General features: G+C 38.5%; 1 protein-coding gene across 1 annotated transcript; it reads right to left on the bottom strand.

Annotated features, from left to right (window-relative positions):
* Positions 1-1,903: 1,903 nt before the first annotated feature.
* On the bottom strand, positions 1,904-14,200 carry LOC129274267 (equilibrative nucleobase transporter 1-like). The gene is made up of 9 exons (XM_054911107.2): positions 13,842-14,200; positions 12,723-12,916; positions 11,511-11,634; positions 10,401-10,493; positions 9,498-10,014; positions 7,628-7,741; positions 6,680-6,875; positions 6,078-6,201; positions 1,904-5,436 (listed from the first exon to the last, which is right to left on the bottom strand). Exons 1-9 carry the CDS (start codon positions 14,016-14,018, stop codon positions 5,335-5,337), a joined length of 1,641 nt encoding a protein of 546 aa, XP_054767082.2. The 5' UTR covers positions 14,019-14,200; the 3' UTR covers positions 1,904-5,334.

Here is a 14,200-nt window from a genome sequence, read left to right as displayed (position 1 = left end):
CTTTCATCCATTTATGAACTAGCCACCCTTAATTGCGAGCGGTTTCCTTATACTTGTATTAGGCGTTATGAAGAGACCCGGGCGTGTAATGTTTTCCCAAAATATATGGGGATGGAGAGTTGAGAGGTAATGTGATCTGGTGATTTCTATTGGAGCTGTATATTCTCTATGAGAATGCTTAAACCGTAGAAGTCAACTGAGATTCCATTAATTACACAGGTTGGAGACAATTTAATTCAGTGTATGACAACGGTCATACTTTTATTATAAATCATCATTCACCATCTCATACAGGATTATAACAATTAACACCATCAATAATTATCCAAAATTATATTTGCAGTAGTAGAAATTAATTAAGCAATGTTGGTTTCCATCCTTTTCGAGAGGAGTGCGAGGAGTTCGTCGCCCGACTACGACCTGAGCCAGCATCGAAGTTATGAGATCACGGCAAAACCCCGCTATTTATAATCTCCAAGAGCTGCGTTACGCAATGCGTTGCGTCCGTCGATCATTGAGCTCTCACCATAGAGCATATGAACATAGAGTACTTTCCACCTCTATGGCTCCCACGCACCAAAAAACTAAAGCGCCAATGCGAGACCGTAACAATTCGATGTGCTGTTACTGTTTCGACAATGACCATGTCCATTGTGATTTGACGGGCATTTTCAATAAATTAAGGACGTTGGAGAAAGCGTCTGCGAAGTGGTTGCTAAAATACGTTATTTGCGGACCGTGTACAGCATCAGCAGCATAGCAACATAAAATTACAGCGTTGGATGAATAATATGGATGAACCGCCCTGAATATGCAAAAATCCTTCAAGGAATGACAATATTTTGGAATTTATTCTAGATTTGATTTCATTTGATTTTTAAGTCACGTGCAAGAAAGTTTTTCATACACCATGTAATATCAATCACAATGTGCCAGCTCGAAGAAAATTGTTAATTGTTATAGCTTAGCATTGAGTATAGAGACATCAATTCACACACGCGTCTATGAGCAAAAAGTGACAAATCACCACGAACCACTGAAATGTTTATATTGTGACCTGCTTCATTTTTTAACAAAATTATATGAGTTCAATGGATTTTCGCCAAACTTCATTAACACATTTTGTTTTTCATTTACCCACTTTTAACATAAACTTATTTTACCTGAGTGCGGACATACAGCTATACGAGATGTCAATGGACCAATAAATTTTCCTTCAAAAGACTGAACCTCCATTTTTTCCCCTTCTTCTAATTTTATAATTCTAAGTATATATCAACATAAATAAAAATTCCTTACATTTTGATTTTACTCAATGTAAATGCTATTTCTACCACGCATGGGGACACCCCGAACAGGAATAGCACCCCAGTTGTTCTTTTCAACACTAAAACGTTTGATTTGTTTACTTATATTTGTTTACCATAGAATAGGGAACAAACAAGCTCTGAATATAGGCGGTCGTATACCAGTGACTACCCGTACTACATGCCAATATTCTCGCTTTATCAAATCCTAAAACTGAATTCAACTCAACATGAGCGGTCCGTGTCAGAAAAGTGTTAAGCCCGGATCAACACGGCAATGCCGGCATGATCCGGGGAGGTCCGGGATCGTTTTGCCCCGGATTGAGCGTTGATGACTGTAAACACGGTATCTACACGGACCATGCCGGCAGAGCACGTCGTCAACACGGACCAACACGTCAGCAACACGGACCTACACGTCAGCAACACGGACCAACACGTCAGCTACACGGACCAACACGTCAGCAACACGGACCAACACGTCAGCTACAAGGACCAACACGGACCAACACGTCAGCAACACGGACCTACACGTCAGCAACACGGACCAACACGTCAGCTACACGGACCAACACGTCAGCTTCACGGACCAACACGTCAGCTCAAGGACCAACACGGCAGCTATATTGACCAGCACGTCAAATGAAAATCTGCTCATAATAATGAGCTTATATTTATTTTATTTTTTATTTTTTCTCATCCTTGTCGCAACATTATATTATGTTGTTTTTAAAAAAAGATATCAAAACTCAAAACTTCCTTAATCAGTAAAAACGCTGTTTTTTTTAATACAACACAGTTTACTGTTTTAACAGTAGTTGTTGAGTACTTTAAATCTTGAATGACAAATTTAATTTTGATTTGATTTGATATCACTTTATTGAAATCAGAATAAAGGAAAGAAATTTACAAAGTCAATAGAAAACATAATACGAATTAAAATAGGCCCAGGTCATGACGCATAACTGTCGATGCAGGGCAGTAGTATGAAACTTAATGTACAATTTCGATGTAACAGGTACATAACAAATACATATAACATAAAAAAACAATGAAATGTGAAATAATAATAACAGACAAAGTTGGGGGTAAATATTAGAGAAAAAAAGAGAAAAAGAATTATTAATACATGCACTAAGTTTACAAATATTAGGTTGGGGCCAATCTCCACAGCGTAAGAAAGTATCCTGAATTATTCAATTATCCATTTAATCATAAATAAATTAAGCATGTTTGTGCCAACTGTTTAACAACAACTGAAAAGTTCATAAAGTAAATAGCGTTGTAAAGATTTGATGGGGAAAAAGAACACGGACTGCCAAGGATACTCCAGGCAGCCACACGGACCTACACGGCAGCTACACGGACCTACACGGCAGCCACACGGACCTACACGGCAGCTACATGGACCATCCCGGATGGCTTTGCCAACCCGGCAGTCCACGGATGACGCCGGATGTTTTTGACAGTCAAAAACTGCCGTGTTGGCCTCCCGGACGTTCAAGGACCAACACGGACCACCCCGGACCTCCAAGGATGCCCAAGGCGCCAACACGGATCTCTCCCCGGACCACCCCGGATCAGATCCGGGACGGTCCGGGGTGGTCCGGGGTCTATATGTGACTGGGGCTTTAGAATTGATAGCAAAAACTGTTGAGAAGACCCCATGCGTATTATGAAAACATGGGGGTATATTTAATTTTATTCAGGCGTTAATCTAAAAACCCGCCTCTATTATCGTTTTTTTTATTCAAAAGAAGGGCCTTTTCACACGTGAATCTTGAATCATCATTGTACTGATGATCGCAGTTCGTCTTTAGAATTATCAGACCTTTCTCATGGTGCATTTTCACACGTGAATCTTGAATCATCATTAATGCTGATTGCTATTATAATCGTGAGTGTGATTAGGGTTCGTGATTCTTATCACGTCCTAGTTTGGTTTCACATGTGCTAAATATTCGTCATCAGTCTTATTTTTCACTGGAGTCATCATTCAAATTACGATATTTTTTTACCGTGTGAAAGGGTGGATGCTCACTCGAAAACTGTGATTTTAATTCAAATTCCCGAGCAAAGGCAGTATGTGTCATTGGTGATTTGTTAATCAAAGCACTACATCAAAATGATGAGTGCATTCCAATTATACAGAAGTGCTTGAAAAGACACGTAAGCTCCGCCCCTCAGAAGATGTTTTGAAGGCCAATCCTTTCACACGTAAAAATTTGTACCGTAATTTGACTGAAACTTAACTGGCCGCCCTTTCACACGGTAAAAAAAATTCGTAATTTGAATGATGATTCCAGAGAAAAATAAAGCCAATGACGAATATTAAGCACGTGTGAAACCAAACTAGAACATGACTAGAATCACGAACGCTGATTACAGTCATGATTACAATAGCCTCTTGTCGAGGCCCTGGCAGCTGCTTCCCGAGCGAAGCGAGGGCTTTCCTAATTCGCAAAGCGAATTAGGCCTGGCGCGAGCCAGGGCCTCTTGACATCTGAACTGAATTATATATTCATGAGGAACGTCTTCCTAATGAATATACATGAGTCATGATATTACCGGTCACCGAGTAAACCAATGAAATGTCAGAGCTGTTTCGTCTTGGGATCGGAATACTATATAGTAGTACACTATTCTGCAGGGGATTCATTTAATCGCGGGACACTAAAGGGGATATAACCAGCAAAATGCTACAAGTAGTGGTACTACTACTACTACTACTATTACTACTGGCCGTAACAGACCCATCACCGCCCCGAAACTTCCCGGGAGATACTGCTCAGCCGCTGGTCAGACTCGAGTCAACTCCCAGCAACTCCACTCCAGCTTCCCTCACTGCACTGCACAGCGGAGATCGATAATCGACGCCCCGGATCGACCGGTGGAATCGCATGAAATATTACTTTTTTTTTCCATATCCTGTGGGTAGATTTACAAAGACATCTCGTCCTTTCAGTGCAGAGTTAATTTCATCGACTTGCAAATCCTTAAATCGGTCAATATTCAGCATTTTAGAGGCATATTCAGTGCTCTTTGATATTTCGTCGTCACTCTTCGCCAAGAATCCAAGGGTCGCCATTCAAGATGAGCTCATGAATATTTAATATGACGTCATAGCAGCTCGCGCTCTCATTGGATGATTTTCACCGACCAGTTTTTGGTCGGTGAATTGGTAAAAACAATAAAAAACAAAAGAAAGTCGGTGAAATTCGGTACAGATGTCCAGAGGCCCTGTCTCGCGGCGCTCTGCTTCGCTCTCTCTCGTGCTTTGCCATGTTCGCTCGGAAAGCAGCCGACAGGGCCTCGACAAGAGGCTATGATTACAACAGCAGTCATCATTGCAATAATGATTCAAGATTCACGTGTGAAAAGGCCCTTAAATTCACCTTTAGAGGAGAATTTGAATTCGTGATTGTGATTAGCGTTCGTGATTCTAGTTTGGTTTCACACGTGCTAGAAATTTGTAATTGGCCTTATTTTTCACTGGATTCATCATTAAAATTACGATTCTTTTTCCGTGCATGTCAAGGGCGGGAAGACATTACAAGTTTATACACATTCTATACTTTTTTCTTCAATATTCTACATTGACGAAATAAATGCATCCCTGCAGTAATAACGCATGAAGACTGAACATCCATTTTTTGTTCATGCATTTATTACTTTATGCATCCACTTAATTTATTAGACTTAAAAAAGCAAAAGATATATGATTTCCATAGAAAAAAAACCCCAGAACTTGAAACCGTTGCACCAGCAATCTTGTTTCAATTATGAAATAATCAGAGAGTTTAACAAATATATTAAAGGAAAGGGAAAAGGGGCAAGAAAAATATGAATACAGTCATGACAGTTCTAAACTTTTCATATACATTATTTACTCACCAATTGAAATATTTATCTTATAATTTTGAGGATAACATCAGGAACAAGAAATACTGCCCTTGGGATATACACATGCCTACATCAGTGCTTGCATGTACTCATTACTATGGTCTTCATATGGTTGAAGAGATATTTAGTTCTCATTTTGGCTTTTTGATCTCGACCTACTAAGGAAGTATAGTGTAGCCGGTAGGACCAGTGTAATCACATCAGCCACGATGAATGCTACGAATACCTGTATCAATGGAGGAAATAGTAGGTAGCATAGTTACATATATAACCTATTGTAACCCATTGAGCAGGGGTGGCACGTGGTATTTTTATTGGTAGTCCCAAATGTGATGTCATTAGACCAGGGAAGAGGAACTTACACTTTCCTGATAACCCCCCTCCCCTGATATTTGAATGGTAGGGGGTAATATAAAGGGACAAGACCCATGAAGAATATTCTTTTTGATACTCTTCTATTTTTCAATCCTTTTCTTATATTGTTTCTCCCATCCTCCTCCTCCTGTAAGGCTTATGTTTTCACCAATATAAAATTGGAAATGTTATAAAAGGTAACTTCTATTTAAAAAAAAGTATATTGATATTGACTCATACTACATTTATGTTTTGTCAAAAATGGAGCGTGGAAATATTTGTGACATTAACATCGGTCTCTTCATCTTGTAAACGTGCTCAGAATTCAAAGCCTGCTATTTCAAAGAGTACAAGAGCATGTGGAAACGACATACCCTTGAATTTCTACATATATTCTACGTCAAAATGTGGACCTGACTTTTTAAAAGTGTACTCCTTAACAAACAAAAGCCATTTACACAAAACTCTTCTTTTGACTCTTACTGGTTGCACAATGAAAAATCATTTACTTACCCAGAGAGGGTCATCATTAAGATAATTCTGGAGTAAGATGAAGATTGGGTATTGGAGGAAGGTAAAGAATCCACTCATGGTTCGCATGGCGCCGTACACACTCGTGAAATACTTCATTGGAAATCTGTGACGTCAGAAGGAAATGAGTAAACCAAAGTGATGTCATCTTCAAAGCAGTGTCTACAAGGAAATTTGATCCCATCGTATTTTTTTATTCTGGCTTCGATTTCTTAACATTATCTTCTGTACACTATATGTTGTTAGAAATTATTCACTCAGATGGTACCGAATATTTTGTATTTCTTCATTTTCACATATACGAATTAGTGTGAAACAAACTGAACTTCCGCTGTAAGCTATCTTGTTATGATTCTCATTACTGTTTAACGCAAGACTGCAAATTCCTTTCATTTTCCAGTCTGAAATATGTAAAGCAGCCTAACTGATAACTATTTAAATTTGTTCTCTTATCTAAGTCTATACTGTTATATACATTTTATTATCATATCATTAATTTCTAAGGTAAATGAATGGTCCATAAAAATTCCGTTGACAATGTTACCAGAGGGTACTTTATTTCATAAGATAGCAGGATGACTTACACCACGGCAACGACAGCAGAACCGACGCCAAAGAGCAGAGATCCAACAATTAGGATGAAAATAAAGCTTAGATACTGGAGTTGAAGACTTGGAATAAGAAGACAGACGGTGTAACTAATGGAAGCAAATGAAGTGATCGCCAGAGGAAGACAGCTATCTCGCATGTCAGCGTATGGGCCTCTGGTTTTAGATTGTCCTGGGTAAATAAATCATACAAGAATCTGGTGTCCGTTTGGTAACAAAATTGGGATTATGGAATATTGCCATTCCGATAGCCATGGTTATTTCGCTCAGCAGCTAATAAAAATCAATGTTTAGTCCTCTGCTACTATAGTGGCAAAATTACCATAATCGTAAGTTCTTTATTAAACGGACCACAGAGCTTCAATTCCAATAAAGTATCAAACTTCAAGAAAGAAATATCCTGCAAATGACATAATAAACAAGCCATCGAGAAATAGGTCGTCCCAACATTATGGTCCCATGTTCTTCAGAAAATTGGATGAACTCTATATCTTTATATCGCCTTAACGTCTAAAATGAACATGATTGCTATAATTGATGGTTCCCCTAAAAAGTAGCGCCAGGGCTTTCTAGTATTTCATGAAGAGTCTTGTCAGTGATTGTCACTCAATGTTCTGTTCCAATCATCCAACCAGAAACAAGGACTTAAGTAACTTACAACGATATCAGGGGAAAACCACTGACTATTTTGTTAATGAAATACTCCCTCGATCAGACATAATATTGAAGGGGCGCCACTGATCTAACATGTCTAATGGCCATGGAAAGAATCAGGGGTTCAAAAGTCGGCAATGGCATTTCCATGAGCAAATCATTTTGTCTGCACTGATTTTTTTTCTCCTCTTTTCCTTCTTTTTCGTGTGCGATTTGCCCCCTTATTCTGGCTTCTACCACCAGTCTTAAGTAATTTAGGGTTATAATCACTTGTAAGACAGCATGAAGTCGAGAGTTTGTTCCTGTCCATCAGAAGACCGCCAAGGGGACCGACTATCACGACGAAAAATCGAATGATAGAAAAAACGTCTGTGTACCAGCTCACTAGCATGCAGAGGATCGAGAATAAACAAAGAGAACTGAAAAATTGCATTAACATATCACTCATTAAAGATCCAGACCGGACCCGAAAATGAAATTGATAAATTTTATACCAATCGAAAGCTTATAAGTTACTAAATACAGCAAGGTATGCTTTATGCATTTTCACCGCTTCCCAGCTGAGTATTTTGCTTGTGAATATTCCAATTATCGGGCTTCGAACCCCGCTTAGAAAATAGGCTTTATTGTGCTTTTCACCTGCCTCGAGACCGTGACGTCACGTTGTGTAAGAAGCGTCGTGATTCCATAGGTTTGTACACAGAAAAACTGGGTGATTTTTTGCTTTCCAGATAACGCATTTCATTCTCTTCACTTCTATCACAGAGGGATATCACATATATTTTTACCCACAAGCTTGAATTTATGAAATCTACAGTTTTGAACTAGTTTTTGCCATATTTTATTTCCTGCTTATTTGGCGCAGATTTCAATTCTATCTGCATTTAGATTATGTATAACAACTTTTCCTGACATAGCAATTTAGGCCCAATAAGAGCCAAACAAAGAAATCACAAAAAAGGTAGTGAATAGTTGTAGGTTTACAACAATTTGAACAGTGAATAATTTTGAGTGCCATTTTCATCTGAAAACGAAAAAAAATATATGGATTCATAACATGAAAATGGAAGAAAATACCCAATGCTTTTGTACACAAACCTATGGAATCACAACCCTCCTGACACAACGTGACGTCATCATTTCCAGGCGACGTGGGGGTGCTCAATCGAAGCGTACTTTGGAGGAGCAGTTTCTTTGATTTTTATTTAATATTTGTCAGAAATGGAAGGAGATATATGTAATATTTTTGGTATATTTGTATTGTATGAATCATTACCTTTATTTTGATATATGACTGTTTTTACACCGGTCAGGGTCTTTAAGTACTGGCATCCAAAGGCGCAAGACCCGTACAAGTAAGGCCTACAATAAGTTTACTTTGTTTTGTTGGGAGTTCGAGAAACCATGGCAGTAGTCTTCTGCTGTGGTGGCTTTCCAACAATACAAAGTAAGTACTGGGGTCCGTAACACAAAGGTTAGCGATTAATCGTACACTTGATTTTTACGATTGATTGAACATTGTAGTCAATAGAATCAATCGTAGAAAAATGTTCTACGATCATTGCTAAGCTTTGTGTTACGGGCCCCTGGTCTTAAGCCTTTAGATGAATTGCAATAATGCCCATTTTAGTTTAGGAAATTTCACTATTGTTCCAACAAAATAGTGCATATACAAATTTTACACTCATAATACGATCACTGAAAGTGAAGAGGTTACTGAAGGAACATTTAGTTTTTAAGTCACCCGAATATTTAAATGACGTTAAAAAGACCTCCTAGACTATCTTTTCTCTCTTTCCATCACAAACCTCATTTAGCATGTTTAGAGAGAAGGATGATAAATAACATCCCTAATTCTTCTAGAACATTAAAGATATTACAATTGAAAAAATCCCACTCCTGGTAGGTATTTCACAAAGCCGGTCGTAAGTTACAAGCGACTTTGCTTGCGACTGGTCACTGGTGATCCTTTCCTGTGGTAAATGATATACAACAAATTTTCATTGGTGTTGATTTAGGTTCTACGAAAGGCTCATTAGTCGTTCGTAAAGTCGCTCGTGACTTACAGACAGCTTTATGAAACACCCAACCAGAATCTATATTCCGTTCAAAATTCACCAGAGTTGTTACAGATACTCACCCAATTCCTCATCGCCGTTGGACAATCTTGTTAAGAAGAACGTCAGGGTTCCAATAGTGAAGACCATGTCAATCTCAAGAAACGCCTGCCAGATAAACAACAAAATAAACGGAGTCGACACAATACATGAGCTGAGGCTTCCGTATTCTTTGATCTTTCGCTCTTCGACATCAGAGATATCGTATTCTGGTTTGACTGATTCTTCCTGAGATCTGTCGGTCTCTCTGCCGACATCTTCGCTGGCGGAGTTCACTCCATTGAGTCTGTAACTACCACTCGCACCTGTTATCTCCGATTCAGGGTTACCGACGTACCCTCTGTTGTAGGTACCTTCTAGGTCTTTCACCTCAAATGTGGCCCTTGTTGTATTGCAGGTTACCAGTCGGTATCCCTCTGAAAGAGGCCAGGGAATGTACTTGGTTGGAAGAAATAGGTAGGTGTTGATGTTTAGAATAATCACTGACGCGGCCATAATGAAGAAGAAGATGTTAATGGAAAACCCTGAGTCGTGCGCCCTCTGCGTGAAGTAAAGAAAACAAGCTTGTTTCTGATATATGTCCACAATTTGCTCAAAAATATAGAAACACAATTCACATAATATCAGAATTTGCCTGCGTCGATAGTGTTTTCGACGAAGATACAATTTAGATATGTAGTTTTCTGTTTATTCTGTTGAAATCTTATCATTATCATCTGTACCTTCAAAGGCAAGATCCATGTTGCAACCTATCTGGTCACTTGAATTAAGGAAAATAAAAGTGATATTTGAATTTGTTATCATTTTGGCATCATCTTTAAGTAAAACGCACTATGCAAATCCAACACTTTTTACTATTATCATTATTATCATTATTATTATTAATTCATTCATCATCAAACAAGTGTAACAATAGTTGACTTCACCTTTGCAATAACAAGCATGATGATAGCTGCTCCGTACATAGCATTGATTATTGTAATAACTGTAGACTTCTTTTTTCCGAAAAGATTCCCAACCTATGGAAACAAAATAGAATATAATTCAATTGTTTGCAAAGTGAAGGTGAAGGTCATTGTGAAGGTGTTGAAGAAATTTGAGAAATGCAGTGCGATAGGGGCTGGACTTGTGGGATAGATACTAATTACATCTTTGTTCATTTACCTATAAATTTTGTTCGTTCAATGAAACTGTTCTTCACCAATTATTTACACGTATGATTGACTGATTGAGCATTCTTCATATTTTTGATAAATCAGTAATCTCAGACTAAATGCGTACAACCGCAATGCCTTAAGGCTCATGAAATGATCTGATCGGTCTAAATTAGTTTCAGAATTTGAAGTGTGAATGAATCCTTCTTAAATACAGTCATTATGTTAATTGAAGGCCCCTTCTGTCATAGTGCCATGAACGTTGGCCTCCATGTGACAACATCTAAAATTGATAGAACTATCCATGTGTGGATAGGACAAGATATAGATGGGACGTGCCCCCACCTTATTGTGCCACTATTTTTCAAATTTTATGATATGTGTACCCATTCTTAAGTGATAAAGTGAAAAAGGTTCGTGTCAATAACTTTACAGATAACTTCGTCATTTTGAGTGAAAAATAGTTATTGTTTTCCTTTTGGAGTGAAAGAGCAAATTTGAATTTTGCTTGTCAAAATATTCTAAGGATACAGACCCATATTTTTGTGCGCCATCTTTCAAGAAGACATGCATCAGCCGTGTAACATGTAGTTCACATTTGCTACGGTCATCGTACGATAGATTTTTAGGCATATACGAATTTTATGGAGCAGGGTAGTTGGGTATACGGGCCGTGATTTTATTCGTACAGAGGTGATACGGAGATCGTACGTACATCGTACAATATTCGTGAGGAAATCGCATAGTAGCCAAAGTAACAATATCTCAGTAATCGCACAGAGATCATACGATGCCCGTACAATATTGTATCATGACTCTGTTAAGGGCTACGATCTTTATGATTCACTTTTTTGTAACTCCACGCTAAGAAGACCGACTGACCTGCATAGAAGAGAATAGCATGATGACCCCACCGATGGTGAAGAAGATGGTTCCAGGAAACACAAGAATGGGGTACGTTGGAGAGCTGAGCGCCATCAAAACGTAACCAATCAGAAGCAGAATACTGTAGTCATTAAAGGCAGGGGTGGGTGCGAAAGGAGATACACTAGTTTTTTCGAATCTTGTTACAAACATGTTCTAGTATAATGTAATGGACTGGCTAATGAAGTGCGAGCATTGTTATGAAATGAAAAAGACCTCTGAACAAGGAAGTTGTTTAGTGTATTTTGCAATATACCCCCACTTCATCTTATCGGATTTTTAAACATATTGGCCCGAATTCACAAAGGTAGTTTTTAAAACCCACGGTTGAATTCATGGTATATGCAGATTTCCTGTATAAATTACGCTTAATTTAGCGCGTATCGGGCGCGTGTAAAAAAAATGTCCAATGATGATGCGCACTTTTGTCACAGTGCGCCAAATTGACGCTTGTTGCCGTGGTTAAGGTTGTCCACGCTATCTTATTCATGAGTCCAATGTTGTTGTTGATAATGAGTCCACTCTTCAACTGTAGACAGTTGAGGGGCTTCACATGCGAAGGGAAAGGCTATTTAACCAAAAACAGTAGGTTTTGTACATGAATTTTAATTTCTATGTTTAATCTGCTTTTTTATACTCTGTGGTAGATTGTTCTAGAGATGAGGGGATGCGGAATAAAAAGATCGTGAAGCATAAGACTGGGTATTGGTGGCAGGAGCTATTAAGAGTGATTTGTTTCTTAATCGTAAGTTGCGGGAGGGTGAATATTCTGACACCAACTCTTGAAGAAAGACGAGAGCTGATTTCTTCAAACATTGGAATGTCATCAAGAGGATCTTAAAATAAATTCGTTACCGGACCTTTAGCATATGAAGCTCCCTCAGCAGTGGAGTGACAGATTCACGTGAACGATGATTAGCAATCAGTCTAGCAGCTGAATTATGATTTATACTCATATACACGTATTTCGATTATTCCAGGGACTTTAAAAAATTAATTTGATTGACATGATGGGACTTGATTGTATTGATCTGAATTGAATCACAACTGATGTTTTGGTTGAATCATTTTATGAATTCTAATTCATTTTATTTATTACTTACGTAGATTGATAAACTGAGTGTCCCTGGACCACTGTGACATAATTATTGTGATTAGTGGTATATCTACCTCATGACAAGTCGAGATAATCTGGTACCGAAACGATCAAAAAGGAACCCAACAGGAAACATGCAGGTTGCCTGAAGTGCAACAGCAATCGAGAACACCAGCTGAAGACGACTCTCCTGTTCCGGACACGACATGAGGCCTTCTTCCATACCGAGACCGTCAGCAGTAGCGGTGGTGGTACTGATAAGGCTGAACTGAAGAGATAATTCGCGATATATTTTGATGATTTAGATTATGACATCCGTAGCTAGTATTCGCAATCAAAACGAGGACGGATTCTGCAACATAGTAAATCTATTGAAAATGCCCGTCAAATCACAATAGACAGCTTAAAAGTCTTTGTCGGAAATTGGTGAACCGTCCCAAAATTTATAGCTGACGGAAAAAAATGCAAATATGCCGTTTGTCCAGAGTCCAGGGCGACCCTACTGTTTTGGTTCATCGATATTCGACAAAGGCTTCTTTGTCATGAAGGGCTTTTGACAACAGATTCTCTACGTTCAAAAAAGCGTCTGTATAGTGATTACGAAAACTCCCTAACTTAATGGTAGTGACGAAAGGAAGGTGATGATGACTATGATGACGATGATGATGATGAAAATAATCGTTATACTGATAACGGTAGTATTATAATGATGGAGTGGACGGCGAATTGGAGAAGTATGGTGATGAGGAAAATGAAAATGATGAAAATTGTATCGATGAGGATATTTATGTTCAGGATCGTAGCTATATAGGCCTTTTCCAGTGATATATATATATATCTAAACGTGTAAAGACAATGGCCAGAAGGCGTGGTAGTGTTTCTCGTTCTCCTCCGCCATATTTTTGTTGTCTTACCCAGGGGCTTAATGCTAACGATTCTAATAGTATAACAAAGTAGATGGGAGGCTCCCTGTTTTTTAAAATACTTTTTAATCCTCCTACATTAGGATATGCATATCAAGTTTACAGTTATATTACCAAAAATGAAGTTAAGCTACATAGTGTATAACAATAGCAAAGCAATGACTGATGACCACATTTTTCTTGTACATGAAAATGAAGTAACATAAAAAGGGAAATTATAAATATGATACAGGGAAATAATAAATATGACGCCTTATGGTATCTACTTACGTCATTGGAAGTTAATGTATTTTCACTGCTCTCGCTGCAGAGGTCATGAAAATAGCCAAGCTGTAGATAAACAAAGACTAGTGATGGCCAGCCGAACACGACAGCACCGTGTATGAGATTCTCCAAGCACACCAATACCAAGGCCACGAGTCTCTCAAATGATATCAAGATCTCCATTTTATCGATATTTCTTCGGTTCTGGGTCTGTGTCGGAAACAAAAGCGTACTTTCGCAATCACTACTCAAACGTTTCCTGCATCGCACCAATTCATTTGGAAATGCGGGTCAAATTTTTACAGCTGAGAGGGTTTTGTCGAAAGTTGGTTAACTGGGACAGCAGATCGTCCGAAGATTCGGCA

Source organism: Lytechinus pictus, chromosome 2 (genome assembly GCF_037042905.1).
Source record: "Lytechinus pictus isolate F3 Inbred chromosome 2, Lp3.0, whole genome shotgun sequence".
In the NCBI taxonomy this organism is placed as follows: domain Eukaryota; kingdom Metazoa; phylum Echinodermata; class Echinoidea; order Temnopleuroida; family Toxopneustidae; genus Lytechinus; species Lytechinus pictus.
The sequence above is the reverse complement of the archived record's forward strand: the minus strand, read 5'-3'. Positions and strand labels throughout refer to the sequence as shown.

Coding starts and splice junctions, on each gene's coding strand:
- LOC129274267 (XM_054911107.2), bottom strand. CDS start 14,018: ATGGAGATCTTGATATCATTTGAGAGACTCGTGGCCTTGGTATTGGTG. Junction 10,015..10,400: donor TCATGCTTGTTATTGCAAAG/GTGAAGTCAACT, acceptor TACTTCACGCAG/AGGGCGCACGACTCAGGGTT. Junction 7,742..9,497: donor CAACGGCGATGAGGAATTGG/GTGAGTATCTGT, acceptor TCTGCATGCTAG/TGAGCTGGTACACAGACGTT.